The following is a 27,360-nucleotide window of genomic DNA, read 5'->3' on the forward strand; positions in this document are numbered from 1 at the left end:
TTGAATGGCAGCTGATGTCGAATAGAGCTCTGTAGATCAATCGGCTGCACCGTAGAGCAGCAATCCAGAGCTGGTATGAGTGATGGATTGATGTGTATTCCCAATTACAAGATATACAAATAGCTGTCCAGTTTCATTTTGGATGAGCCGTCGTCCGAAGACGCCGGCTGTCGAATCAAGTCGTTCGCAGCTTGAGCTTCCGAACGTTCTCTTTGACTCCCAATAGCCGAACGTGGACCAGTATATTGATAAGCTTATTCAGAATCGCATCCATCCGAATCGACTCGTCCAAAGCAGCCAGCGGATTCTTCTCATCGATTCCACCCGTTGTAGCCGTGGGGGCTTTGTCGTTCAGTGACCGCTGGACGGCCTCCCTACCTCTCAACAGCATTGAGAGTGCCTCGCGATAGTTGTCCTGTTTAATCCAGAATCTAGAGAGCTCGATACACTGGCGAACAAAGGCCCGAGTCCCAGAAGCAGCGCTTGTCTCGACCGTGCACCGAAGGTTCACTATAAAACATACACGAGGCGCAACTCTGGTGAGGAGTAGTCCCTGCAGTGGTGATAGCAGGTCACAGCAGCTCTTCGAGTCTCGATCAAGAAGAATGGGCGTGCTTACCTAACCGATGCTCGAGCTCCGAAACAGGATCATCAGCGACTTCCCGACGCAGAGCGGCTGGCGTTGAGGACTTTGGTTCCGGCCGATCATCAGGATGGTGCATCTGAGGCATCCTTGGTGCTTGTGCAGGAGCAACGCGGCCCATGAGCCGGCTGGATTTGTTCCACACCGCAACGCTCTGCTCTGAGACAAAACCTGACTTTTGTGTTGTCCATGGCGAACGGCGAACCAGGAACTTGGCTGGGACAACACAAACTGGATTAGCGACCGTCGGGAAACTCTCTCGAGATGGATAAGCTGAGGTGGCTGCTGCGGTCACCGCCGGTAATGGCTACTGCACATCGTCCAATTGGATCCAGAGGAGCAGGAGCAGGAGCAGCGTGCAACTTACGATCCATCCGGGTGCGAGAGGTAATCTTGGTTCGCTGGCTGTATCGGTGCTGCAGTTGGCTGACTACTTGTCTCCTTCTCGAGGCTGCTCGAAGGTTGTACTGATGCATCACCTGCGACTGAAATGGCGGATGGTCTTTGGCTGAGAGCACCATGCATCGACGGTCGTGGGCCTGCTTGAGCCTTTCAGCGTTCCCCAGGACCGAGCCGGAGGGAACAGCAAATGCCGGTCGACGCTTGACATTCAGCTAAAAAAAAAAGCAGAGGGGGTATCTATTTAATCTCCCTTTCGAGCGCGGTGGTCGCAACTGTGCATGTGTTTTGCTCTTGGCTCCTCCAGCCGGGTCTATCCTGCGACTCGCTGCTGCCCTGCTGCAGCTCTACGCCCTATAGCAAATACCTTTTGAAATTGGGTGACGCGGGGGACTGACGCCGGTTTTTTTCTGCTGGTGAGCGTTGCCGGGTCATGGTAAGTGGCACAGTTGATGTTAGATGGCCTCCACGGAGGACGGCTGAGATGAGGTTGGGACTTGGTGCGCGGCGCCGCAGCAACCGTTTGGAGGTCGGTCCCGTCGGCGGCTTCATGGGAAGAAGCCACGGGAATACGAATCCGTCTTATTCTTTCCAAGGCCCCATTGGCCCTGCTTTCTGAGGACCGAGCTGCGGCTGGCTGGGTTGGACCTGTAGTAGCTGCAGCGTTGGTGATGGATGTGTTGATGGTCGGCTGCGCGGGGAGACGAGCCAAGATGTGAGCGTTGTGGTGTGCTGGGGAGTCGTCGGACTCACAGGAACGGGTGCTGGGTGATATCGAGGGGCTTGGCGAGGCGGCAAGTCCAGATATTCTGTGGTTCCTCCGAGTGAACAGCAGCGCATCAGAGTCCTCGGGTTGGTCGCTTGTTGGATTGCGATGCTGGGAAGTTTGATCTTGGACGGCATTTCCAAGCTCAGATTCGGAGTTGTGAAGGAGACGATTCGGACGGTGGAGGTGTCGCCGAACATTCGGATGCCGAGCCCAGGCTCGGTTGTGGATGACTATGTCGTCGCCCGAGCTTGAATCGGGTGAAAGTAGTGCGGACTCAGGTGGATGCGCGGGAAAGTTCATCGACCTGCGCTCATTGTCATCTGGAACAGGAGGCGGCGGCTCTGTCTGAAGGCTGCTCGTGGACCATCCCCGAACCAGACTCCGCTTGACTGGAATCCTGGCCGGCATCGAGTCGCCCTGCAAGGTGCTGTGCCCTGAATGAGCCAGTGCCGTAGGATCAACTGGGGGGCTCATGGGCGACGCGCCTGGCGGATCTGCATGTGTCGGAAAAGCATCACGCTCGGGCTCCAGCGGTGTGCCAACTGATTTTTGGGTGGCAGAGACGTCGGGGTCGGATTCGAGAAGTTGCACCGACGAACTCCTAACGATGACGGGGTCTTCAAAATCGCCGTGGTCTTCAAAGTCGCCGTGTTCCTCGATGTCGCTGTGGTCCCAATGGTCACTGCGATACTCGCGATCTCTGCGGCCGAAAGCCAGACCTCCGTCCTCGATCGCGACCGGGGCACTGCATTGAGAGGCTATGGGGCTGTCCGGAGCCTCGAACTCATCCTCCTCGTAAGAATAAGACTCCATTCGCTCCGAGACAAGAGAGGTGACCGAGTCGACGGTCAAGCCACGGCGTGCACAGTTGCGGCGACAGCCAAAGGCTTGCCACAGGGCGAGTTGCCCGCCAAAACAGCCAAAACAGCCAAAACAGCCCGAAAGTACCCTCTTCCCATGGAAGTGGATAACATCGATGTGGTAACGCAGTGATAAGCAATAGCTAGGCTGTCCGGCGGGCACCCTGAGGCCGGATACTCAGTTGATCAGATCGCGATGTGGAGCAAAGGTGGCGATTCAGCACACCACCGTCCCGAATCCAACCCTTCACTCCAGAGCCAACCACGAGTCGTCTGGTTCAGTAACTACGGTGCCTGAGAGGCTGTAATCAAGATTATGCTGTATGCTTGACCTCGATACAAATCGGGGTGGTGTCGACTGCAATTCAACTCAGGCGTTTCCAGGATTACTAGGCCACCAAATCCAGTACCCCACCGAAGTGATCCCTCGACATGGCTGGTCGATTGCCAGCGGTCAAATGCCGATTCATTGGACTGAACGGCTGGGGTCGTACAAGGCATCATGTATTGCCACCGTGCCGAAATGATCGAGGGTTCCCAAAGTGGGTAGAGGAGGCAGACAAAGAGGAGCAAGCAGAGCAACCAAGAGCGCAGCCAGGGGCCCAAGTGAGGAGGCTTGCGGCCACAAAGCACGCCTGCCTGCTGGCACCAGAATCGAAGATAGCAAAGTTTTTCATGCTCCAGCCGTTATGGTGGTAATTTAATCGACAACAACAGACCACTTGTGGGGGATCTCGCCGTACTGGATGCCCATGATCACATCGGCAAACTTCTTGGTCCACGGGCCGGCCTGGCTGGTGGGGTCCTTGGGATCCAGAGGAATAGCAAGATCCTCGCCCTTGTAGTTGATGTTCTTGATGGGACTGACGATGGCAGCAGTACCGGCACCAAACATCTCAAGAACGCGGCCCTCCTTGACACCCTTGGCCAGCTCAGACATGGTGATGGGGCGCTCGGTGACCTTGAACTGATTCCACTCGCGCGCAAGCGTCAGGATCGAGTCGCGGGTGACGCCGGGAAGGATGGTGCCGTCGAGAGGAGGGGTGATGAGCTCGGTCTCACCGGCCTCGTTCTTCCAGAGGGCGAAGAAGTTCATGGTGCCGACTGGTTGTGCATCGTGGCAGTCGCGATCGGCGTGTCAGTAAGTGCTGCAGCCAAAAAGCACTGGCTATATACACAGGGCATCTTGCACCGCAGCGACAATGGCCACAGGACACCCTGCTCGGGAGTGGCCACATGGTTACCCACCTTCGGTGACGTTATCGCCAAAGAGCCACAGGTTCTGCTGGTAGCCCTGCTGGGCAACCTCGATCTGAGGGCGGATGCCAGGGGCGTAGTTGCTGCCGATCTTGGCATCGCCCGTGCCACCGGGCCAGGCGCGGACGTACTTGGTAGTGGCGTAGAGGGACACAGCGGCAAATCCGGTCTTGTAGTAGGGGCCGACGGGAGAGGCGATGACAAAGATCATGGCCTTGTTGGAGGCACCAACACCTGTTGGTAGAACCGTCGTCAGCACAGGAGCTTGGTACCGAGCCACTCTGACTGAGGCGGTCTGGTAAAGATCCAAGCGCAGACCCAGCTCACGATGCAACATGTGCCTACCGAGAGACTCCTGAGTAGCAATGGCAGTGGGCCGGATGTAGAGGGAGTAGCCACGCTCGCCCGGGATCCACTTGGAATCGACCTTCAGGAGAGCCTTGATGCACTTGAGGAGCTCATCTTTATCGAAGGCCGGGAGGGTGAGACGCTTGCACGAACGCAGAAGCCGGTTCATGTTCATGTCGGGGCGGAAGAGACGAATCTTGCCCTCCTTGTCCTTGTAGCTGGCGAAGTGAACACGGGCCGACAGAGTCATTTGGAGGACGGCGATCGAGATTTGATTCCAGCAAGCGCGATTGTTTGCAGTGATTGGATCAGGTGCAGTATTGCACAGCGACAAATCCGTTGGCGTGTGCCGTTCGATGGCCACGATGCACATTCCAGCAAAGCGATCGGGATCGGGGCTCGTTAGTGAGTTGTGCGGCCGGCTGGCAGCCAGTGCTACTCGCTGCAAACAAGTTGACCTTTCGATGCCCGGCCCTTGTACAGCTGCGACGGTGAGTGTGATGAGCAAGCAAAGCGCCACTTACGCCTTCATGCCCTCAAAGCACTCGATCGCATAGTGGAACACCGTGGCCGAGGGATCAAGCGAGAGCTTTCCGTAGGGCTTGATCTCGGGGTTGGCCCAGCCCTTGGTGGCCTCCCACTCGGCAATGAGCATGTGGTCCGAGAAGGTGTGACCAAAGACGAGATCCTTCAGAGGAAGCATTTCCTTGCTCTTGGTGGTCTGGGTGATCTTGATGTCCTTGGCGGAGAGGTCCTTGAGGGCCGAGGCCGTGGCGAAGAATCGGAGTCGGGCCGACGCCGGAGCGGCGACCGACGCTCGGGCAAGGGCAGCGAAGGGTCTGGCCGTGAACATACTGGTGCGATCGAAGAGCCTGCTGTGTGGGGAGCGGAGGAGGACGGTGCAACGTCGATCTGGTCGGCAGAGCAGCAACGGAGCTCGCGACGGCGGCGATCGGCGAGGCTTAAATACCCACGATTGGCTCCCGACCGGAGCGGTGTGGCTTGTGCGGCTGTCACGCAAGTCACAACCGCGCTGGCTGAACTGGTGTCGATTCAGGCTCAACCCGAGCCCACAACACCGCGAGAACGGCCATCAGAGCAGCAGCAGCAGCAGCAGCAGCAGCAGCATCAGAGCAACAGCAGCAGCAGCAGTCGGCTGGCATCGCCCGCGGTGCTGGAACAGGCGGTCGCAGTGGCAACGGCAGCGACATCCGAACGCGCAGGAATCGTCGCCGGCAGCATCCGTCCGGCGCACCAAAGCCGGCTCGGAGTGGTTGTGCCGATCCCCAAACAGGCAGCCCCGGGACCAGATGCCCACGCCGTGTTCGCCAGCCCGTCCTGGCGATCCTCGGCCATCTCGGCCATCTCGCCCATGCATCCATGGTCCTGCGATGCAGCGAAGCGTATTCTCGCGATTGGCCGTCTCTGGTGGCATCGTGGCATCGTGGCCAGATCGACGGCGCACCGACGCTTCCGCATCCTCCTTGGGCTCTTTTGGTGGCGACTGCTTCTTACGCAAAGCGAGCCTCTTTGGCGGCATCGCAGCACCAGCCGTGTATTCGCAAACAGACGCCCTTCTCAGAATCCAGGCAGACTCCGAACAAACTGGTGCAGCTTCTGCTTGAAGAGATCATTTCGAATCGGCCCCGGTCCCTGCAGAGGATTCTTGACCACATACTCCACGTAAATGTTTGAGTAGATCAGCTGCAGTGCCTCGCGCTGAGTGTCCATGTTCGGATCGGTGCTCATCACGATCTTGAGCCCACTTGGCGCCTCGAAAAAATGCAGTTTGTAGGTCTTTGTTCGGTACGATGTGAAGCAGTCCTTGCTGTTGTCGATGGCCAGAAAGAGTCAACAGACCGTCGTCGCAGATCACAGGATAGCAACGCCGCAACCGGAGGTGAATGCAGCGGTTGAGCACTGTTTATTGCTCGGCGCCCGTCCCGCTCGCCTTGAATCGCAAGATCGACAGCCCTGTCTCTCCAGCCAGCCACCCTGCAAGCCGCTCGACGAGATCCACATACGGCTGTTTTGTGCTAAGCTTGCTGACAAAGTTCCGGAGCGAAAAGATAACGCCATACACCAGCTTGACCTCTTCGTCCCATGCGATTTCCTGTGTGCCTGAGAGGGTGCCTCTCGCTTTGCTGGGGTTGAGCGGCATCTCGTCATACTCTTGGCTGTCACCCTTGAGCCCCGGGTCTACATTCCACGACGAGAAATAGATGCATGCGCACTTTCGATCGAAGATGTATATGTTGTAGATTGTCATGGCGGGCCGGCGGGCAGGCGAGTCAGCAGGCAGAACGAGATGGGCGGTGCAAGCAGTTCGACCAGGGGCGAGGCCCGCGAGGACATGGACCACAATCAACTTTCCAGTCTCGCGGCTGCTCATCTCGGTCACCTGAAAGTCACATTGTTTGTGGCGCAGCAAAAGTTGGAATGAATCCACTGTGGGTTGACGGCATTTGGTATCGTCTTGAGCCGATTGACGGTGGTGGTGGGCGATTGGTGTGGAGGAATGACCAATTGTATCATTGTTGGAAGCTCCACTCCGATTGCGGACAAGTACCACCACCATCTGAATCTCTCTGGTTGGAAACCTAGTCAAGCGTGGCTGTGTGTCAGCGAGATGACATGATCGTTTGGCTATCAGGCAAGACTCACCTTGACAAGATGTCTTCCCACGACTGATTGAGCGTGGGAGAGCATTTGGGGTCGAGTCGCCACCAAGGCCGATCTCGAGTTCCGCTATCCCGAGTTTGGCCACATCCTGGACAAGTTTCGGTACAGCAATGACCAGGACCACTTCCGGGCCCTCCATCGCCTCTCACACCATGTGAGAATCCTCGCCCGGGACAAGATGGTCGACAATGTCCACAAATGGAGCAACCACGACATGCCCGCCCTCCGAGTCACCGAGCTGCAGCGCCAGACCAAGCTGGACAAGCTCACTGCCAGAGGCATTCCCTCCGACGACAAGAGGTTCACCACGGCCAAGTCTGAGCTCGGCACCACCAAGGCCAAGATCAACAAGCTGGCATCCAGGATCAAGTGGGCACTGAAGCAGCTCGCTCTCGACACTCCTCCGGCCGTGTGCACGATGGTTCCTCTATGCACTGCAAGGGCCAAGTATGTCAAGATCGACACTGTCACTCTTTGGCAACTCCTGGGTCCAAAGAAGCGCCTTGGACTCACCTGGGACATGCTCAAGGAAGAAGGCGATGACGGTGTCAACAACCAGGATCGTCTCTGGCGCAGTTGCTTCAAGCTGCGTAGTTCCCTCTTCCAAGAGCGGGACGTGAACAAGAAGCTGTTCAACTACGAGATCAGCACCGATGGCATTGGATGCACCATCGGTCTCGTCAAGTTTCTGCCTCGAACCGATCACACCGAGACCTCCGAGCCTCCTCCGACTGCCGAGCAGCGCATCCAGGCCCACATCGGCAACCCAGACCCCGACAAGACCACTTGGATTGGCATCGATCCTGGAGTCGGCTCCATCTTCACGGCGGTCATCCAAGCACCGGGCCACCAAGACGAGGTGGTCTCGTTCTCCAATGGCCACTACCAGCAAATGTGTGGCCATACGTCCAACACCAAGTGGCACAACACCATGAAGTATCGACTCGGCATCGAGACCTGGATGTCGACCACCCCCTCGCCCAAGGTGTCGTCCTCGGAGGCTTTCAAGGTCCATCTCACCCATGTCCTGCAACCGGAGCTTCGGGTGCAGCTCGACTTCCACCTTGGCAAGAAGGCCCGTCACCATCGCTTCATGGGCCACAAGAGGCGCCAAGTGGCCGTCGACAGGATGTGCAAGGCCGTCCTGAAGCACGCCCCGATACGGACCGATGTGGTGATCGCCTTTGGCAATGCATCATGGCGACAAGGCAAGGGCTATGCATCCAGCCCTCGGAGGCAGCGGTTTGCTCGGTACTTTGAGCAATTCGAGCACCACCGACGCCGTCCCAATCACCCTCATGGAAGCGTCAAGGTGGCCTCGACGAACGAGTTCAACACCTCGCAAGTGTGCTCCAAGTGCCTGGAGCCAGTTCGGTTGGAAGGACTCGATGCGCCCAGTGTTGCGAATTCCCACTTTGTCAGGAGCTGCAAGAATCCCAGCTGCCGGACAGTGTGGAATCGCGACGTCAATGCGGCGCGCAACATGATCACAGTGTGCAGGTCGATTGTGGAGACCGGAGAGCGACCGGTGGTGTTCACTCGGAGGCTGCCAAAGTGATTTGATGTATTTCTTATGGCATAGTTAGACGCATGCCATCGCATACTACGCTATCATGTGTCCCCTGAAAATACGAGTTTCCCGTTGTCAGGGGATGATATTAATAGTGAAGTGAAGCCACCGCTTTCCAGGTGCTCTTGGAAAAGAAAAAAAAAAAAGAAAGAAAAACCAGCTGTATTCAGCGCCGGTGAGCAACAGCCTGTATCGTCAGAGACTGCGATGGTTCGCTTTCTCCTGGTGTGACAGCAGGCAGGGGCACCAGGCTGGCATCGCAATCCAGCGTTTAGCGCTGCTCAAGCTCGACCTACAAGTGTGTTATTGAGAGTGTCAAACCAAGGCTCCTATTCCGCCCGTACTTTCATATGTGTGCATGACGAGATTCGGTCAAAGTAAGCTCACCAGAACGCCACCACAGTCCTTAGGATGTAAAAAGACGACGGGCTTGCCATGGGCACCGATCTTGGGCTCGGGATCCAGCGAGCGAATGCCCTTGGTCTTGAGATCTACGATAGCAGCCTTGACGTCGTCGACCTACGGGCAAGTCAGGACATTCGTCAGTGTTGTGTTCCCCAAACCACAACACGCAAGCAGAGAGCGCAATACCCACCTCGATACAGATATGGTGGATACCACCCTCGGGCTTCTTCTTCAGGAATCCTTCAATTGGGCTCTTTTCGCCTAACGGGTAGACTGAGGCCCACAACCACGGCAGAATCGTCGGGTGGGTCCGGAAAGAAAGTGGAATTGCGTCGGGCCACAGGCGACGCAGGACAAGGGAGGACGGGAAGGCATGAGCCCGGGCAATGACATGCAAGCGAGAGCGCATTTCATGCCACAGCATCGCGTCCCAGCACTCCCTCAGGGCCTGCTTCAGGCCCAAGACTTACGAAGTTCGATTTTGGTGTTTCCGAGATGAACAAAGACAGTGTAGACGCCATGCTCTGGGAGGGGCTGGATGCCGGTGGGTGGAGGACCAGAAGTTGGCACCGACGCAGCTCTGCTGGCCAAGCACAGGGATGGATGGCAGCGAGACTTACCACTTTCTCGCTGCAGTTGCCACCCATCACATCGCGGTAGAATGTCGTGGCCTTGTCGATGTCGGGCACTGCGATGGCAACGTGGTTGAGAGCTCCAAGAGACCACAGCTTGGACTGGCGAATACAAGTCGATGGTCGGCGCCGCGAGACACGGTCAATTCATGATCGATATTGTGCCAAGATTCCAGCGACCGCGGTCGAAAGAGTGGGATGCTCTCAATGCAGAGTCCAATGACTCGATCGATCGCCCTGCCGCTAAATAACGTACCGACACTGGGTTCGAGACAAAGGTGCGGGCCGCGGTGGTTTGCATGGCAACGCGCACGGCAGATGTTCCGATGCGGCGAGTAAACTGCGAAAGCATGGCTGGACAACAGGGGTCAGAAGCAGGGCACACCTGGGCATGAGCCGGGGGAGCCAAGCAAGCCGGACATTGGGCGGCCTACCTGAGGATCGAGAAGGGAAGATTGGGTGCTGTGTCGGTCGTTGGCGGCGAGCGATCGAGAGCGAGCCGACGAGGTTGATCAAGTATATATATCATAAATGTGAGTCAGCATGATGGACAGACGAATCATCGGGCGCCAAGCGAGAAATCCTCGCCGAGGCCCGTGGACCCTCTGCATAAGACATGCATCTGCAGCAACGTGGGCCTGCATGTGCCCGCGTGCATGTTGAGGCGCTTACCTCGCGGTGATCAGGATGCTTCCTGCGGCCCAAGTCGCTGTCCAGGCCGGCTTTTGACTGCAGGCCCGCGGGACTTGGACAGGGCGGCTCGGAGGGCGTCTCCGTTGGTGTCGGAACACGTCCTCGGGCGGCTGGATCCGGGTCGAGGGCGGCTGTCTCGGCTGGATCCGTCCTGAGCCACAACCCAACACCGCCCAACACATCTGCAGCCAACACCGCCCATCACCGAGCATCACCTGGCATCACCGAGCATCCGACAGATCCTTGCACCAGCATGTCCATCACGGCAAGCCAGCGGGCAGCCCGCTTCCCAAAGCCGGATGGCATCCCAGATCCGTTAAAGTTCATAGATCGACCAGCCCGCAAGCAGGTATGTGCTGCTGTCTGGTGTTTTGTTCGCCCCCGGTGCTGCTGTCCATGCCGCACATCAAGGCGCGAGACCCAAGACCAGATCGATCGCGCACCATTGGCAAGCTGGTTCGTGCCGCCAGAAAGGCTGCGGAATCTGAGCATCATTATCAATGTGCGACCTCTGATCTAGTTTTGCGGCCGTGTGGGCTCGACCGGTCTATTCTCCAGGTCAGCAAGCCCTCAACGAGAACTGTGAACGAGACATCCGGGACATGTAGGGAACCCGGGAGCGAGGGCAAATCGACGCACGCCCATCGATGGGAACCACTCTACTCATCGAACAGTTCATGTGCTGGGGTGAGTGGAGGTCTAAAACCTGCCTTGACATTTCCTGCTCAGACAACATTTGGTATGGGCGGTACAGCGGAGACAGCGGAAGGGGTCAAAGGTGAGCCATGGACCCGTATGCCGTTCTCTGCATCATGTCGGCATATGGCTGCTTTGTGAAATCTCCAGGAGAGCATCTGTAGATTTTCCTGAATCAACGGACTCACGCCTTCGGCTGTTAGGCTCGAGAAGGCGACCACCAGATGCAGCATCGAAAAGGATGCCGGATACACCAAGGCCGCGAACCTGGACTCGCTGTTTTGTCTTCACTTTGCCCGGGGATGCTGCCACAGGGGCCACGAATGCACGGTGAGTCAGCGATTACTTGTTGACGAGAAACGCATGAGCAAGGATGGGCAGGACAGGCCAGAGGCGGAAACGACGGACCAGAGCACACTCGGGTATTGGGCAAACCAACGAGGCACACACACTCGATCGGTCGAGGGTTAGCAACTGCCAGTGCCCAGGACATTCATACCACGCCGAGATCATCGGGTATCAAGCTCGAGTGGTGACAGTCAACGATTCCGCCGAGGGCCGTCCACCGGGTCCGAGCCCGCTGCTGATCGAGTTCCGTCTACACTACCATACCTCAGTACTTGCACAGACTCCCAGGCGACACGGATAGAATCGAAGCCACCAGGGACGCTTTCGGCCGCGAAAAACACCGGTAGGATGGCATACCGTCACCGATCGCAGCAGCACAACCAGACAGAGTATTATCATTTCGCCTAATCAGTGGCTCAACACAGCGAACAACGAGACGACATGGGCGGAGGTAATTGTGTGCGTGCATCGTTAGGCCGGGATACAGTTTACCTTCGAGACCCCATTAACGATCTATTTCTCGGTGCAGTGGGCTCGTTCGAAACTGGAAACAAAACACTCTATGTCGGCCACGTCTCTGCCACAAAGGATATGGAATATGTTGTTCGGAAGCACTTTGGCGAATGGGGAGAGCTCGAGTCCGTGCGTTGCCTGGATCAGAAGGGAGTTGCCTTTGTGCAGTACAAGAATGTCGCCAACGCAGAGGTAAGCCGAGATTAATGGAACTGGCGTGCGGCAAGTATCGTGGCCCATGCCGTGGAATTGTATTGCCTCGGGGCGGCATATCATTTGCAGTGCGCCATCAAAGCTTATGCAGTCACTCCAACCCAGTTTGCCAAAGAAGCCATGTATGGCCAAGCCCTTGACCGAAACGAAGTCTTGAACGTCCGGTGGGCCTCGGAAAACCCCAATCCCAAGGGTAAGGCTGGCCTCGCTGCATTTTCAAAGGAAGGAGCATATCAAAAGCAACGCCGGTATCTGTAGTGTCTGCTCAACGCGGCTGCGTATTCAGGCATAGATTGAAGCCCTCCCCAAGAATGACAGATCCACGCCTTTGCAGATAGAGTTGCCATGCTTGAGCGATACTAACACCTGCAGTATGCGCATGCTTTCGCAGCTCAGGAAACCAAGAAACGCAAAGCACAGGAACTTGCTGCCACCAAGATGTACGAGTCCCTACCCGTAGTTGGCGAGCTTGGAACGGTTCTGGATTATGGAAACTATTACACCGACCCAGCCGGCTCCTACGCATACCAAGGCTACTATGGAAATCCACAAGCAGGATATTATGCAAACGACAAATATGGTGTCGCAGACGGTCAAAGTCAGCACGCCACGCTCTATTCCTCAACCACATTCGACCCATCGCAGTCAACCGATCCTGTGGCGCAGGAGGCATATGCAAAATACTGGAACGAATACTATAGCTACTACGGCTACGCAGAGAGCCATCCAGAGCCGCTCGAGACCGGAGGAGCCAAGAAACCGAAAGTATCTGAAACCGTTACGGAACCGCTTGCATCACAGGAATCAGATTCCGATGGCCGTCTCCAGGAGCCGGATGCGCAACAACCTCTAGCAACAGCAGGCAGCGAGCTTGTCTCGAGTGCCATCACTGAACAAAGCAGCGAGCAGAGCAGCAACGTCCCGCACCCAGGACTAGCTGTGACTACAACCATCTCGGCCCCCAATTCATCCCTTTTTTCAAAATCGTCTCTGGAATATATCGCCAAAGCAGCAACATATACGAAAGCACTCAAGGACGCCAAATCTTCCACTTCGGCAAGCTTGGGATTGGTGGACTACGGCAGCGACGATGACGAATGAGAAAAGAAATTTGCTTTGAGACAAGTCGCACCGCTTGATGCTAAAGCAGAGATTGTGAATATCTGAGGGCTCTGTGAAGGAGCTCATGGCCAACTGAAAACCTCGTGAAAAAACTAGAAGTGGCTCACTCGTAGCTTGTATTCGTAACTGTGGTTCCATGGGATAATCCTTCAGCTCTTGGTTTGATCCGGGATACTGAGGGGTTGGCGAAATGAATAGGTCAGAGTGCCCAAGGAAAACCTGACCGAGAACTCCAATGAGCCTATGCACATGATGGTGGCGCGTCGGTGACTATTCTGCTGCATTTGGCTATTGTAACTCCAGTCCCTGACGAGTATGTGTGCACCTCGTCTCGAGGGTAATAATTGATGGTGAATATGAATGCACCCACCCCAAAATGGGACACAACGTGTTTGTGGAAATCGGATCAAGATAGGCACATGGATCATGCACCATGAACATTCACATCGAATTATGCTCCGCGAGACACTAATAAGGATTGGTGGGAGTGCGGTGAGTACATCCGACGAGTACGAGAGCTCCGTGCAAACTGGGATTTCTGTTCACGAAGAAATACAGGTCGAACGAACGGTGAGAGTGCGCGATCTTTATCTTAGCGCGAGGGGGCTATGGCCATTATGAAGGAGAGCGCGCATGTATTCATGTTTAAACGGCATAGCCATCAAAGAAAGTACGAGGTTCTCGATTGCGTTGGTGGGTGCCGTGAAATTGAAAGTCAAGCAGATCCAATATATGAAAATCGCATGTTATCTGTGGTCAAATCAATTGGGGTGACCTCAGTTGAAGCGATCAAAGTTTGAGAAAGAACCAGAGTGGATGTTGGGCAATTCCTGACCTTGAAATCGCGATACACAATGGTCGTTGCGGAGCACATCAAGAGACTATCCGCCCAAAAGTTCAGGCAGGGAGGCGCCTGCGAAGAACAGAGGAAGCAGAATTTGGATCTGCCTTGGGAGTGGTTCTGGACTTGATAGAGCTATAGGGTGAGGGGGCACCAGCAGAACGTCGTGGTGCCTTGGGAACTTTGATCGGCTTGTCATGTTCCTGAACAACGCTGGCACTGGATGCTCTCTGTCGATGAAGCAAGAGACAAGGTCAGTGAGGGCAATGATGTGGCGATGTGTGGTGGAATTGGGGCATGTGGGCAATGCCATGGTGATCCAACAGCACATGCAACAGTCGTGGGTCGCTGCTTGGCGCAGGTGCATTGTTCGCCGGCTCACCTCGTCGTCGGATGGCTGTGGGTCCAGCGTCTGACGGAAACCAGGGTCGTAAGCCTTTGGCTCAGTTGGAGCCAAGTCGGAAGAACAGGCGGAATCATGGGGAGCAAAGCCATCAGGGTTGGTCGAGTCGATGGTCGAGTGTGAGTCGATGGTCGGGTGTGAGTCGATGGTCGAGTGTGAGTCGGCATTTGGGCGTGAGTCGGCGGGACCAGTGAGACCGGCGCATTCATTGGGGACAGTATTATCGGCAGAACCAGCACAGTCGCCGCACTCGGGCAAGTCGACGAGGTCGTTTGCCACCTCGATGGCTGTGGGTAGATTGTCTGGCTCGGAAAGAGTCGGGTCGTTGTCGTTGTCGTTGTCGTTGTCGTTGTCGTTGTCGTTGTCGTTGTCGTTGTCGTTGTCGTTGTCGTTGTCGTTGTCGTTGTCGTTGTCGTTGTCGTTGTCGTTGTCGTTGTCGTTGTCGTTGTCGTTGTCGTTGTCGTTGTCGTTGTCGTTGTCGTTGTCGTTGTCGCACTTCAAGCCAGACGCCGGGAGATCTGCGGCTTCGGCAGCCTCTGCTGTCGGGGGAGCAGGGTTGGCGACATTGCCGGTCTCAGGGACAGAAGGAGCAGGATCAGTGGCATCATCCCGATGCAAGGCGGGAGACGAGGTGTCTGGGATGTCGTCGAGATCCAAAGCAGGCATATCAACTGTGGGCTCGCGATGAGAAGGCCGTGGTGTCAGCTCGAGGGATTCGAGGGATTCGAGGGATTCGAGGGATTCGAGGGATTCGCAGCTCTCCGATGCTGGAGCAGGGTTTGGACGATGGTTGGCGTCAGGCCCAGGAGACAAGCAGGCGGCTGTCGGGGGAACAGACTCATTGCTTGCAGAGGTGCAAGATGGTGCCTGGATTGGAGTCAGCGGCTCAGTAGCCATGACAGAGTGTTCGCTGGAGGATGGCAGCCAATGATCAAGCACAACCAGGTCCGAGAGCTCGTTCTTGTCGGAGACTGAGGTGCCAGTGGGGGCCGGCACCGACGGCTCAGGTTGTTCAAGTTGCTCGGGTTGTTCAGGTTGTTCAGGTTGTTCATGCTGTCCATGCTGTTCAGGTTGTTCATGCTGTTCGCGTTGTTCATGCTGTTCGCGTTGTTCAGGTTGTTCGTGTTGCTCGGGTTGTTCAGGTTGCTCGGGTTGTTCGGGTTGTTCAGGCTGTTCAGGTTGCTCGGGTTGTTCGGGTTGTTCATGCTGTTCAGGTTGGCTTGCACAGGTGCTGTCAAAGGGCAGCGTCAAGGACTCGGCTGTCGGTGCCACAGTTGGCTCGATCAGTGGTCCGTCGATGGATGCAGGCACAGAATCGTCGGGATCGTCGGAATGGGTGTTGGATGCAGGACCAATCGGGTCGCCATGGGACTGCAAGACACCATGGTCATCATGGGACTGCAGAGCTTGAGGATTGTCATGGCTCAGGAAGAATGCAAAGTCGCCTGGCATGAAAGTCTCGGCTGTGACACTTGTGCCATCCGATTTGCGAGCGAGCCGATCGCCAGGCAGTATCTGGGAGCAAGGGATATCATCGGCGTCGTTGTCGTTGCTGCTCGAGGGTGGCTGTCGGTGACTCACTTCATCGACATCCATCATGTCCAAGTCCGAGTCCGAGTCCGGTGCCTGTGTCGGGGTTGCAGGAGACTCGGGTGTTGGCAAAAGTGTGGCCACATCCTCCGGGGTCGACGAAACAGGATGGTTCTGTTTGCAGGGGGAGCAGGCGGTGTCGGGGTTGTTCAGGCTGAAGCCCTGTTCGCCCATGAGGATCTCGGTGCGATGAACATGGTCAAAGAACTCAGTCCACGAGACATTGGGCGGTGTCTGGTCATTTGCAGGCGACATGGGCTGGTCATGGGCTGACGAGGCAGCCGGGGCAGCAGTCGATGAGGGAGACTCGGGAACGAACGACGGAGACTCGGGGGTGGCCGAGAAGACAGGCGGCTGCGGCGACACAGAGTCGGTGAACGAGAACGGATGCCGATGTGGAGGAGTGTCGCTTGCAACGGGCTGGAAGGGTGTGTCGGGTGCAAATGGCTGGAACAGAGTCTCGGGCGTGGCTGGATGGAACTGTGGGATGCTGCTTGCTGACTGCTGGGATTGTGCCTGGGATTGTGCCTGGGATTGTGCCTGGGTCGGGGTCGGGGTCTGCAGGTGAGTGTCGAGTCCAAAAGTGAACGGCTGGAACTGAGTCTGCGACGGGGTGTGCGTCTGCGTCTGGGCGAATGCAAACGGTCGGCTGTCGGGTGTGCTTGTGGATGCTGACGACTGGCCGCCAGGGGAGGCTGTGGATGCTGACGACTGGCCACCAGGGGAGGCTGTGAATGCAAACGTATACGGTTGGCTGCCGGCGGCTGCACAGGACTGGGGTTCCGAGGCGTTCGTGGGTTCCGAGGCGTTCGTGAACGTGAAGGAGTGAGACTGCGGAGTGTCTGGGAACATGGATGGCTGCGGGGGGTGTGGGTGATGCGGCTGGGTGCCTGGGAACGGAGAACCAGTGGGTGTGGAAGTCGAGTTGGTTGCGGGAGCGCCTGCAGTCTTGGAGCTTGTGGTCCTGGTGCCCGCAGTCTTGGAGCCGTGAGAAGCTCCAGAGCCGCCGTTGGGTCGGCGTCGGACCCTGGGAACCTTGATCGGTTTGTTGCTCTCTCGGTGGGCCTTGGCGCTGGGCTCGGTCTGTCAATGAAGCAAGTGACAGGATCAGTGACAGCGGTGGTGTGGTGTGTGGGTGCTGACGTGTGAATGACATGGGCGGTGATGTGGCGGTATCGCGATGCGTGGGCAATGTCATGGTGATCCCAGCAAACTCACGCAGTCCTGGGTCGCTTCTTGGTGCAGGTGCATGGTTCACCGACTCACCTCGTCGTCGGATGGCTGTGGGTCCGGTGTCTGGCGGAAACCAGAGTCGTAGGCCTTTGGTCCAGTTGGAGCCGAGTCGGACGAGCGAGCAGACTGGGCAGGGCGGGTGGACTGGGCAGGGCGGGTGGACTGGGTGAAGCCGGCAAAGCCAGTGTGAGCAGTGAAGCCGTTGGGGTTTCTCGAGTCATCGTTGGGCGGTGGAGTCGATGGCCGAGGGATCGACGGTTGTGTGGCCTCAGGGCGTGCTGTCGATGTTGTGGCCGATGTGTCCGCCGTCGGCGCCGAGGCAGAGACACCATTTGGCTCACCACCAGGCAGGCGAGAGGACGCTTGAGGCTTAGTCTGGACATCAGGGACCGAGCTGGAGGTGGCAGTCGGCAGGTCGGGCCGGCTCTCTGTCGCCATTGATTCGTCGGGGTCCGACTTGGCGGCATCGCTGTCCATCCACATCACACACATTCTGCCGATCCAAAATAGTGCTGCCACCTGAACCACATACAGAATCTGGATAGATGGCACCGGCAGCACGGATGGGCGGCAAGGGCAGCACGGATGGGCGGCAAGGGCAGCACGGATGGGCGGCATTCAAGTGTCAGTCCAAGAAGCAAGCCACAATCGCCTCGCCATGCACGGTGCATATCACGGCACTTGCTCCCACCCCAATCGCAGACTCACCGTCTTGACTGAGTCACACACGCTATCGATCCAGCTGTTGCGCGACGCAGGGGTCTGGGCCGGGGAGGCTTGGGACTGTGCAGCGCAATGCGGGTGGTTGGGGCAACGGACAAATGGGCGCAGCCAGAGAGAGGAGTCAGTGGCGGTCCGTGCGTTGGACCAAGGGGGCGAGCAGAGCACGGCATGTGCGATGTGCGATGTGCGATGTGCGATGTGCGATGTGCGATGTGCGATGTGCGATGTGCGATGTGCGATGTGCGATGTGCGATGTGCGATGTGGCGCATGGTCCAGTCCTGACAATCAGGCACACGACAGCCGGCAGGGGCGACACTGCCGCGTCGATTGCCGTCTCCACCACCAGGGACCACATACCATCTCGGTCTCGGGAGGGGACTGCAGAATCATGTCGTGGAAGTGGGTCTGGCGTCGAGTGCATCGAGAGTCAGCAAGCTACGACAAACCGTGGTGGCCCAGTGAGGTGTGGCTGCGAGTGACAGTCGAGTTTGGCAAGCCGCATTGCAGCCTGGCCGGGACAGAAGGAGCAGATCCATGTCCAACTCGCAACCGAGCCACGATCGGGTGCCAGCACGTGCGTCAACCAACTCACCAGTGTGGGATCCTGAGGATGGTGTGCAGACACGAGGGTCAGACACGAGGTCCAGACACGAGCCAGCGACCGAGTGTTGGAGGTGGAGATGGGTGCGTCAGCATCGAGCCAGTGGCAGCAGGGAACGCGGTGAGTCGCTCGTATCGAGTTGGCGCTGCACGGACATCCTTGGCCACATCAGATCGCTCCCGATGAGATCTCGCTCTCGATCAAACCGACGACCCGATCCAATCGCATCCCACTCTGACGGTGTGTCGGCGAGACACTCGGTTGCCGCCTACCAGCTTGTCGATGAGCAAGAGCTCACGGAGGAGAATCCTGAGACGTTTGTCCTTTGCACGGATGTCCTGGTGAGAGACGACGAGAGTGCGGGAGAAGGGCTTGAGCACATGAACAGCAGCAATCTGTTGCAGGAATAGCAGCGACTGTCGCAGGAACAGCAGCGACTGTCGCAGGAACAGCAGCGACTGTCGCAGGAACAGGAACAAACCTCACACCACATCAAGCCACACTCACCTTGGCCAGCCGGTCGATCTCGTCCTCAAGTTGCTCACGGATAGACTGTTGGGTCTCCATGGTCTGCCAGGGCCGAAATGCGCCAGTCGGTGCGAGTGAGTCAGCCGTGTCGAGTGAGTCAGCCGTGTCGAGTGAGTCAGCCGTGTCGAGTGAGCCAAATGGGCCAAGTCAAATGCATCCGACAAGACAGGTGGATCAGTGGATCAGGTGGATCAGGTGGATCCTCGGAACTTGCCTTGACCCAAGCGAGCACGAATCTCTCGTGGTTGTCTGAAGACTCGGTCGTAACAGGCGGAGCAGAGGCAGCAGGAGGCACTTTGGTGGCAGGAGGGGCTACAAGGGGAGCCTTGGCTCCGAGGGGGGCAGGAGCGGCGTGGGTGGCAGGAGAGACAGGTGTGGCAGGAGAGACCGGTGTGGCAGGAGAGACAGGGGTGGCCGGAGCCGCAGAGGTTTGCTGATGCCCAGACCGCAGGAGACGGGGTGTGAGTGTGAGTTGAGTGTGAGTGTGAGTGTGAGTGTGAGTTGAGTGTGAGTGTGAGTGTGAGTGTGAGTGTGAGTTGAGTGTGAGTTGAGTGTGAGTGTCCGGCGTTGCAGTTGCAGTGCCATCAGACTCACCGCATCGGTATTGGCATTTGTGTTAGAATCAATCAGAGTGCCGCGCGGGTCGGTCCACGCAAGCTGCTGGGATCCCAGTCATACATCAGCGTCAGTGCACATCGCTGCACACCCATGCACCCATGCACCCATGCACCCATGCACCCATGCACCCATGCACCCACGCACATCACTCCTCATCATGCACCCAAACATGCACCCAAACATGCCAACTGCACCGATTCAACCATGCAATCCAAGGCGTTCCATACAACGCACCTTCGATACAAAGTGGATCTGCTCCCATAGTGTCACCACAAACAGGATGCCAACAAGGAGCTCGACGAGCTTCATCGATGGCGACGCTGAGATGCAAGAAGGCGCTGAGATGCTGGGAGGTGCAGGGATGTCAGAGGAGGAGGAGAAGCGACAGTGATTCGGACAAGAAGCAGTCTGTTTCGACGAGTGGCCGTCGGAGTGATTGGAGTGGCGAGGCGCGATCGGATCAATGTGAGGGTGATGAGAGTGACGGGAATGGCGGGAGGCTGTGTGGCTACCAAGTTTGCGGAGCATAGGTGCACGAACGTGATGTGCGATGGGTGCGATGGGTGCGATGGGTGCGATGGGTGCGATGGGTGCGATGGGTGCGATGGGTGCGATGGTGTGGGGCCGAATGGCAGCCATTGTACAAGCAGAAGGTGCGATGCGAGTGTTCACGGGTTTCCATGGACTGTTACCTTGGCTGCCGGTGGCTTGTGGCGGTCACCGAGATCAAAGGTGCAATTTGAGTGGTCTTGGTGGGTGCTGGACAAGGCGATTCAGAGAGCCAGCAATTCAGAGGAGCAAACAAGTGTGGAAAGCAAGATGCAACTGGGTGGAAAGCGAGATGGCTGCTGTCTGAGGCGAGGAGGCTGCAAGAGGGGAGCGGGAGGAGGGCGAGCGATCGCTGCCCGCCGGTCAAGCACCATTTATACCCGGTCTTGCCGAGGTGCTCGGACTGCCTCCCGCCGGGATCGACTTGATCCCCAACGGCGTTTGCGCGCGGAGTATCCTCGAGGTGTCCTCGGGGTGTTCTCGGGTCCCAGGGTCGCTCTGGCGATTGTCGGGAATCTTCGGGGTGCGCACGCAAGCCACTCCGCCAGCATCCGTGTGGGCATATCTCCGGCATCATCGGCATCATCGGCATCACCGACATCTCGTCGTCCCAAACGCCACCCAGGTTGTGGTTGTGGTATGGATGCTTTGTGATGTACACCCAGTTACCGGGCCGCAGTGCAATCCATGATCGGTTCCGGCAAGGTCAAATGCATGGAGGTGCATCGCGGTTTATCACCGTGCATTGCCGGGCAGCCGAAGCGCCGTGCTGGGAAGCCGGCCAGGGTGCGTGGGAAAGCCGAGGCCGGTGCTGCGCCACCGCCGCCAGCCGGCCCGCCAGCCCGCCAGCCAGCCAGGGAGCTCTTGTTTGTGGGAGAGCGATGGCGGCTTGCGGGCGACTGGCTGGAAGCATGTGAACGGCCGGAAGAACGAATGAGGGTGTGAAGATGGAGGTGGAGGCGGAGATACGGAGATGGAGGTGCTGGAGGTGGAGCGGCGTGGTTGCTGGGGTGGTTGCTGGGGTGGAGGATCGAGGTTGAGGGGTGGAATGAGGATGATTGCTGGGGTGGAGGATAGAGGGTGGAAGGAGAGCCAGCAAAAGTGGAAGGAGGCCAGCAGAAGTGGAAGGAGGTCAGCAGAAGTGGATGGGTCGCTCATTGATGATGGCCTGATCGATAGATGGACTTTGTGGTGAGGTGATGTTGGATGAGAACGATGCTGGACGAACAATGGTGGATGCGGTGTTCGGTGGCAGTTGTGTGAGCGAGATGTGTCCGGTGGGATGTGTCGGTGCGATGGTCGCTGCCGCAAGGATTGCATCGGCACTCGTGTCTCTCTCCACCAGGCACTCTCACCTCTCCACCAGGCACTCTCACCAATCCACCAGGCACTCTCACCTCTCCACCAGGCACTCTCACCATCACCTCGATCCTCAAAGCACGTCCGAGACACCTCGAGACGCCCGAGGCACCGCACCACCCGACTTGCTTTGTCGCAGCCAACCGAGGCGCCTGTGTTCTCATTTGCCGTCGTGCTCTTCATGCGGCCACGCATCTGCACATTTCCGACGACAACAGGGCGGCGTGCCAGATGCCAGCTACCATCCGCCGCCAAGGCTTTGTCGACACGGCCAATCCCCACCACGATATCTCGACGGTGACTTGAACTGCCGATCCAGGTGGCTGATTGCCGGATGATGGCTGTTGGCTGTTGGGTGGGTGGACCACGGAGAGGTGAGTGGAGCATGGGCAGGTGAGTGGATCATTGGCAGGTGAGTGGATCATGGGCAGAGAAAGTGAAGTCGTGCGGACACCAGAGTGCTCTGATCAAGACAGTAACGGTGATTGTGATGGATACGGTTCCTGATCGCCGCCATCAGTCATCTCCTCCGTCGAGCGACATTTGCTGTCTGACTCACTGACTGAGTCACAACCGAACTCGCTCTTTGATTCACCACTCGACTTGTTGGATGACCGATCGACCCTCACTGATCCAACGTCATCGGTTGGTCCACAGAATGACTCAGCCAAGTCCAGATCCAGATCTGACCTTCCAGACTCTCGATCCTTGCAACTGCACCCGCTGTCGGCTCAGCCATCCAAGATCCTTGCTGGCCAGCGATCACAGGTACCGGTATTGTCGGGTAGCGACCGCACCCGGAACCGAGACCCGTGGGAAGCAGCCGCCGACCCCGTCCGATGTGCTCATCCACATCCACATCCACATCCACATCCACATCCACATCCACATCCACATCCACATCCACATCCACATCCACAACACCATCGGTGCAGTCACCCTCGAGGCCATCCAGCTGGGATCAGAGCCGATCGTCGCAGCGCCGACCGAGCCACCCACAGCGTCCCGCAATCGGACCGGATCGGTGGCTTGGCTGTTGGTGGCTTGGCAGTTTGGCGTGGCGGCTGTGGTGGAATGACAGCCTGGCTCGAACGGGATGGAGCCGGCTGCACCCATTGGCTGTGTGACTATTTTCTCAACCCGCTCCATGTTCATCCTGCACAATGGCTATGGGGATGGCCTGTTGGGTTCCATGGTTTCTTCTATGGTCACTTCACGTTTCGTGGCTCCTTTTATGAAATCGTTTGTCAGCCTCTCCGACATTTGGTGCTGATTGTGTGCTTTCGTTCGTGAGGAGTATGGGACTGGCACTCCAGGTTCGAAATGCCTTTCAGGGGCGAATCTCGCCTTCGCTCCATCTCGGCCGCTCTCGAGGCTGGCGCTGAAGCTGTTTCCACAAGGCGACACCCACATTGTGACGATATTGCTCTCATTTTGCATTCCGAAAACCCGTTTCTCCTCAACTATAAATGCTTTTATTTCAGTGCCCTCTTTCCGCATCTCTCGATAGCTCGGCCATTTTACCAAGTAGTTCTAAACCGACAATTGCATCATCAACTCCTCCAATGTCAACCCCAATTAGCTTGGCAAGGATCGATTTGAGCAGGTCGCATTTTTGCTTGATGCATCGACACAGGTCGCGCTGTTGTTTAGTTGCGTTGACTAGATTCTTCTGCAAGCAATCGTAGTCTTCTTGTAGTTGGTAGTACTGACGGATTAGGTCAACCTGTCCGATTTCTCTCATTTCGGACCCGTGCAGTGTTCCCAGGCCGTTTTGCGAAGCACAGGTTGCTGCTACCCTGGACTTGATTTGGAGCCGCTCTTTCAGCTCGCTTTCCATGAACGAAAGCTTCAAAATCAATTCATCAAAGTACATCTTGCGCTCCTTCTCGTGCTCAAGATCCTCTCTTGCGGCCTCAAAGGTATCATCGTATTCCTGCTTCATGTCTGACAGCTGGGCCAGAGCACTCTCTACACTTAACGACTGGGCCGTGCCTTGGTGGAGCATGGACCGGACACAAGATGGCTGCGCGGATTCGTCGGCTGAGACCACTTTCGAGACATGTGGGGTTGGAGGCGGTGTTGCTGGGTGTTTCTGGGACGAGTCGGTCAATGCAATCCCAGGCTGCGTCGACTGGTGTGTGGTGTCATCGACTGCTTGAGGTGTAGCATTTGGTTGCGGTAGAGACTCGGATTTGAGCATCTGTCTTCTCAGGCTCTGTGAAGGCCAAGGTAATAATCAAAAGTGAATCAGCATCGGCACAAAACAGAGGGCACCGATTGTTCCCAAGACCGATAATGGGCATTCGTAAGCCCGCCTCCAAGAAAAGCTGTGGCTGTGTGGCTTATATTGCCAAGGTCCCGCCTACCTGATCAGAATTGTCTGCCTCTTGCGCCTTCATTCCGAGATTCTGCAAGGTACCCAGCATCCATTCGGAGCACTTGAGCTGGAGCGCCGACTGCAGGGCCGTATCGCCATACAGATCTTGCATGTTGATGAGGGCCATGAACCGGGCATCGTGCTGTGCCAATTGTCGCCAGCACTCCACATCATCAAGTCGAGCGTCTTGGTTGAGCAGCGATAGCGAGTCGCTGCCCCTGGACAGTGAGCTGAAATGATGCTTCCACAGCATCTTCTTCATGTATAGCACCAACGACTGAAGATAGTACTCGATGGCATCCTTGTTGCTCTTGCTGCGCGATTCTTGCAGAACCAGGTGGTGGAACACGGTCTGGTTGCTGTTGTCGGCCACAAAAACCAGATCGAAGGGGACCAAGTCGAGGAACTTGCTGAAGCAATCTTGTTCGTAAAAGTGGCTTGACTGGATGGCACGGATAAGGACGGTTTCGCCCAGTTTGTTGGCAATCCGCAGATCGGCTCTGGCCTGCTTCATGAGGGCGAGATGCCGGATCCGCCCAAAGTAAGCCAACCAATGAATTGCGGCGTTCCCGTTGTCGTCCAGAACACGACTCAGGTCGAATTTCTCAATCAGTGCCAAGTCCTCGCTGTCGCTCCCGCGAGGCTTGCGCAAGAGTCCAAAAAACTTGCGGATTTCTCCGTTGGTGCAGATGTTGAGCAAAATCTCCTTGTTCCGGTCCTCCGATGAGATGCTTTGGTATGGGTCTGAGCTCTCGACCAAAACCGCGGCGACTTCGCTGTCGATCCAGTCACGTTCAACGGGCTCCAAGCCTGGGTCGCTTAGCGAAGAGCGCGAGGAGGGACGTTTGAAAGTCGAGACCCCTCGATGGGGACTTTGGGCCAGATCTTGGTCGAGTCGCATGTCGTCATACAGCTGCTCGTATTTGCGCACGCGGCCATGGCGCAAGTCCAATGTCCCGTTCTGATTGTGGCCCAGCGAATTGGGCTGTGATTGAGTCCGGATCCGGCCCCATCCTAGGCCTCGCAGGCTGTCCACTCGTGCATGAGAGTAGACAGGAGACTCAGATATCGACCGCCGTTGGCTTGTGTGGGTCCGAGCGAGGTGATATTTTGTCCCAGTGTAGAGTCTGTGTGCAGCCTCAAGATCAAGCTCATGCGAGGCACGTTCGTCGTCGTGGGCGCCGTGGACTGCATCCCTCGGTCTGCTGGAGCCATTGTGGCGCGGCCGCTTGTAGATCCCGGAAGGGTATCTCAGACTATCTTCGGTTTGGCGCTTGGAGGCGACAATGGTGACTCTGGTTGAGTGTTCTGGACGGTCTGGGTCGGTGGTAGGGTAACTAGTAGCACCCATTCGCCGGTAATCGGATGCTGAAGACGAGTATATGTGGTGCGGATCACGATACACCTCGGAAAGTCGTGTCGGGTCGTCGGCCTCTGGAGCGAGCTGCCTTGGGAACTTTGGAGTGGATTCGAAGAAAGTGGATATCGGAGCCAATGGCGGCGACGAAGACGGCGGGGAGACGGTGATGGCCGGATGCGAAGGGGTATTCTTGGAGAGGCCGTATGGCGGAGAGTCCCTGCTGCTCCGCGGTACAGACATACTGGCGCCTATTTCCCGGACCGGAGGGAGGTATTCTTCACAACCATATTTTGTGATGGCCGATCGCCCAGATTCGACCAGGGCACTGCAATTCAGGATAGAGAGAGGCTGGGTTAGAACAAGTCGTCGTGCACTGGCATTGCCATGGAGCTCGCACACAGCAACGACGCCGTGAGCTTCATGGACGTTCCGGGATGGTGTGGGCAGCAGCCTCAAGCAGGTTTCAGAGACCTACCTTGCGGGCGTTCGGCTTTTGAAAGACCAATCGTGGGTTGAGGAGCGAAGAGGCTGCAACGAATCGATGGGCTCATCCGGTGCCCTTCGAAGGGTAATCGGATAGCCTCCGGCCACGTCGTGTCCGTAAGGGCCATCGCGAACAGCCACGTTGGCATTCTCCCGGCTTGCGGCAGCACTTTCTGATGAATGCGAATAGAAGTGGCCGGATCCTTGCAGAGGATTGTCGGAAGAGGGCGGGCGAGCGATCAACATAGCTGGTGTGGAATCGACTTCCCATCCAGCAGAGACTCTTGGAGAATGGCGCCGAGAGACGGTGTCTGATGTTGAGGCGGGGTCTCGCCGGTGGGATGCCACAACCGCAGGCCATGCAGTGCCTGAGGAGCCGGAGCCGGGATGGACATAGCGACCTGAGCTGGAGTGAGATTGGGCATGCGATGCGAGCTGAGGACGAGCCGAGAGGCTGGAAGTGCTGCCGTAGGACATGGATGGCGGATACGACGTATCCAACCGATGCGAGTGCTGAGGGTCCGAGTCTGGAACGGTCGTGGAGTAGCCCCTGAGTCCCGAATGGCGAGCAGCAGGGTCGAACTCGACAATGGGTGTTGGCCTCTCGACTTGTGTGGCAGCAGACGAATCTCGCGAACGCAGACGCCCATAGACGGGCGCTAAATACGACGACTGCGAGGAGTCGATGTGGTCGATTGAGGAGCGATAGCTCGAGCGATCGAGCGAGGGATACGGGTCGGGGCGATCGAGCAACGAACTTGGGCGATGATGGGAGCCATGACGGTCACTGAGTCGGGATGGCTGGTCGTCCGGTTGGGGGTGATCTCGGTGAGCGGCAGGGTAGTCGGTGCCAGATAGTCGAGCGGATGGTCGAGCGGATGGGTATGCATCCTCGTGGTAAGCCGATCGGTCGATATATGCAGTGTAATCGCTGGAGTCGATGGTGCTGTGGTATGGCTCGCGGCTGGGATGGTACGACCACGCAGACACCGAGGACTTTGGTTGTGGAGAGCGGGGCCGGGGGCCAAAGGAAGATTCGGAAACGGCAAGCGGAGGCGGTGGCCAATGTGCCGACGAGGGGCGGTCGGGGTAGCTTTCGGGAGGATGTTGTCTTGTGAACATGGATGGGTCTCGATGGGACGGCAGATAGCCGCTGGTGAAAGATCGGGCGGCGCCTGGTTCAGAACGGTAGGACGATTGCGGCGGATAGTCAGGGAGACTGCTGGACATGATGAATGGGATTATGCCGAGGTAGGGTTGAAGCTGGGGTCAAAGTTGGGATCGGGATGGAGGTTAAGATCGGGATGGAGGCTGGGGCTGAGGCTGAGGCTGAGATTGTATTGATGAGCGAAAGACGGGAGCATTGACCAAAGGACCAGTGTATGGACAGGAGAGGTTGCCCGGGACGACACAGCCAATGGCCGGCGAGAACGACAGCGACTTGGGGGGGGGCTGCGGGATGGGAGGACCAGACCGGCGGCCGAGAGGATCGAGATTGGTCAGGGACGCAAAGAAGCCGAGGCCGAAAGGGCAGACGGCGG

The 27,360-nt window shown here is 57.2% G+C and overlaps 7 protein-coding genes across 7 annotated transcripts; 2 read left to right on the forward strand and 5 right to left on the reverse strand.

Moving 5' to 3' along the window:
* Positions 1 to 175: 175 nt before the first annotated feature.
* On the reverse strand, positions 176 to 2,624 carry BJ171DRAFT_571997 (uncharacterized protein; the record flags this gene model as incomplete). Its single annotated transcript, XM_053113695.1, has 5 exons — positions 176 to 510; positions 620 to 859; positions 1,011 to 1,257; positions 1,410 to 1,690; positions 1,796 to 2,624. 5 exons carry the CDS (start codon positions 2,622 to 2,624, stop codon positions 176 to 178), a joined length of 1,932 nt encoding a protein of 643 aa, XP_052962321.1.
* A 363-nt stretch (positions 2,625 to 2,987) lies between these two features.
* On the reverse strand, positions 2,988 to 5,404 carry BJ171DRAFT_528163 (aminotransferase). Its single transcript, XM_053112687.1, has 4 exons — positions 4,801 to 5,404; positions 4,274 to 4,494; positions 3,920 to 4,162; positions 2,988 to 3,775 (listed from the first exon to the last, which is right to left on the reverse strand). The coding sequence occupies exons 1-4, from the start codon at positions 5,127 to 5,129 to the stop codon at positions 3,372 to 3,374; spliced, it is 1,197 nt and encodes a 398-aa protein (XP_052962322.1). The 5' UTR covers positions 5,130 to 5,404; the 3' UTR covers positions 2,988 to 3,371.
* Positions 5,374 to 6,605, reverse strand: BJ171DRAFT_528165 (Sybindin-like protein). The gene is made up of 2 exons (XM_053112688.1): positions 6,301 to 6,605; positions 5,374 to 6,104 (listed from the first exon to the last, which is right to left on the reverse strand). The coding sequence occupies exons 1-2, from the start codon at positions 6,543 to 6,545 to the stop codon at positions 5,855 to 5,857; spliced, it is 495 nt and encodes a 164-aa protein (XP_052962323.1). The 5' UTR covers positions 6,546 to 6,605; the 3' UTR covers positions 5,374 to 5,854.
* A 1,874-nt stretch (positions 6,606 to 8,479) lies between these two features.
* BJ171DRAFT_528189 (Glyoxalase/Bleomycin resistance protein/Dihydroxybiphenyl dioxygenase) lies at positions 8,480 to 10,305 on the reverse strand. Its single transcript, XM_053112689.1, has 8 exons — positions 10,238 to 10,305; positions 10,000 to 10,027; positions 9,822 to 9,919; positions 9,554 to 9,667; positions 9,404 to 9,467; positions 9,124 to 9,206; positions 8,916 to 9,047; positions 8,480 to 8,820 (listed from the first exon to the last, which is right to left on the reverse strand). The coding sequence occupies exons 3-8, from the start codon at positions 9,915 to 9,917 to the stop codon at positions 8,800 to 8,802; spliced, it is 510 nt and encodes a 169-aa protein (XP_052962324.1). The 5' UTR covers positions 9,918 to 9,919; positions 10,000 to 10,027; positions 10,238 to 10,305; the 3' UTR covers positions 8,480 to 8,799.
* A 155-nt stretch (positions 10,306 to 10,460) lies between these two features.
* Positions 10,461 to 13,540, forward strand: BJ171DRAFT_528191 (uncharacterized protein). Its single transcript, XM_053112690.1, has 9 exons — positions 10,461 to 10,607; positions 10,817 to 10,862; positions 10,988 to 11,036; positions 11,158 to 11,284; positions 11,572 to 11,645; positions 11,728 to 11,753; positions 11,832 to 12,007; positions 12,134 to 12,221; positions 12,420 to 13,540. The coding sequence occupies exons 1-9, from the start codon at positions 10,512 to 10,514 to the stop codon at positions 13,127 to 13,129; spliced, it is 1,392 nt and encodes a 463-aa protein (XP_052962325.1). The 5' UTR covers positions 10,461 to 10,511; the 3' UTR covers positions 13,130 to 13,540.
* A 2,034-nt stretch (positions 13,541 to 15,574) lies between these two features.
* Positions 15,575 to 16,265, forward strand: BJ171DRAFT_528194 (uncharacterized protein). The gene has a single exon (XM_053112691.1). It carries the CDS (start codon positions 15,598 to 15,600, stop codon positions 16,255 to 16,257), a length of 660 nt encoding a protein of 219 aa, XP_052962326.1. The 5' UTR covers positions 15,575 to 15,597; the 3' UTR covers positions 16,258 to 16,265.
* A 6,980-nt stretch (positions 16,266 to 23,245) lies between these two features.
* Positions 23,246 to 27,049, reverse strand: BJ171DRAFT_479264 (uncharacterized protein; the record flags this gene model as incomplete). Its single annotated transcript, XM_053108922.1, has 4 exons — positions 23,246 to 23,268; positions 23,310 to 23,814; positions 23,966 to 25,661; positions 25,812 to 27,049. 4 exons carry the CDS (start codon positions 27,047 to 27,049, stop codon positions 23,246 to 23,248), a joined length of 3,462 nt encoding a protein of 1,153 aa, XP_052962327.1.
* Positions 27,050 to 27,360: the final 311 nt, after the last annotated feature.

The sequence above is a fragment of the Polychytrium aggregatum genome (genome assembly GCF_025602895.1).
Source record: "Polychytrium aggregatum strain JEL109 chromosome Unknown BJ171scaffold_65, whole genome shotgun sequence".
In the NCBI taxonomy this organism is placed as follows: Eukaryota; Fungi; Chytridiomycota; class Chytridiomycetes; order Polychytriales; genus Polychytrium; species Polychytrium aggregatum.

Bases quoted from the DNA above. Each gene is read 5' to 3' on its own strand.
- BJ171DRAFT_528163 (XM_053112687.1), bottom strand. From the start codon at position 5,129: ATGTTCACGGCCAGACCCTTCGCTGCCCTTGCCCGAGCGTCGGTCGCC. The intron at 4,163-4,273 runs GTAGGCACATGT...TTCTACCAACAG, and splicing joins TGCTACTCAGGAGTCTCTCG to GTGTTGGTGCCTCCAACAAG. The intron at 3,776-3,919 runs GTGGGTAACCAT...ATGCACAACCAG, and splicing joins TGGCGATAACGTCACCGAAG to TCGGCACCATGAACTTCTTC.
- BJ171DRAFT_528165 (XM_053112688.1), bottom strand. From the start codon at position 6,545: ATGACAATCTACAACATATACATCTTCGATCGAAAGTGCGCATGCATC. The intron at 6,105-6,300 runs GTATGTGGATCT...CATCGACAACAG, and splicing joins AAGCTTAGCACAAAACAGCC to CAAGGACTGCTTCACATCGT.
- BJ171DRAFT_528189 (XM_053112689.1), bottom strand. From the start codon at position 9,917: ATGCTTTCGCAGTTTACTCGCCGCATCGGAACATCTGCCGTGCGCGTT. The intron at 9,668-9,821 runs GTACGTTATTTA...TGTATTCGCCAG, and splicing joins TTGTCTCGAACCCAGTGTCG to TCCAAGCTGTGGTCTCTTGG. The intron at 9,468-9,553 runs GTAAGTCTCGCT...ACCGGCATCCAG, and splicing joins GCAACTGCAGCGAGAAAGTG to CCCCTCCCAGAGCATGGCGT.
- BJ171DRAFT_528191 (XM_053112690.1), top strand. From the start codon at position 10,512: ATGTCCATCACGGCAAGCCAGCGGGCAGCCCGCTTCCCAAAGCCGGAT. The intron at 11,037-11,157 runs GTGAGCCATGGA...TTCGGCTGTTAG, and splicing joins GACAGCGGAAGGGGTCAAAG to GCTCGAGAAGGCGACCACCA. The intron at 12,008-12,133 runs GTAAGCCGAGAT...ACTCCAACCCAG, and splicing joins AGAATGTCGCCAACGCAGAG to TTTGCCAAAGAAGCCATGTA.
- BJ171DRAFT_528194 (XM_053112691.1), top strand. From the start codon at position 15,598: ATGCTGTTCAGGTTGGCTTGCACAGGTGCTGTCAAAGGGCAGCGTCAA.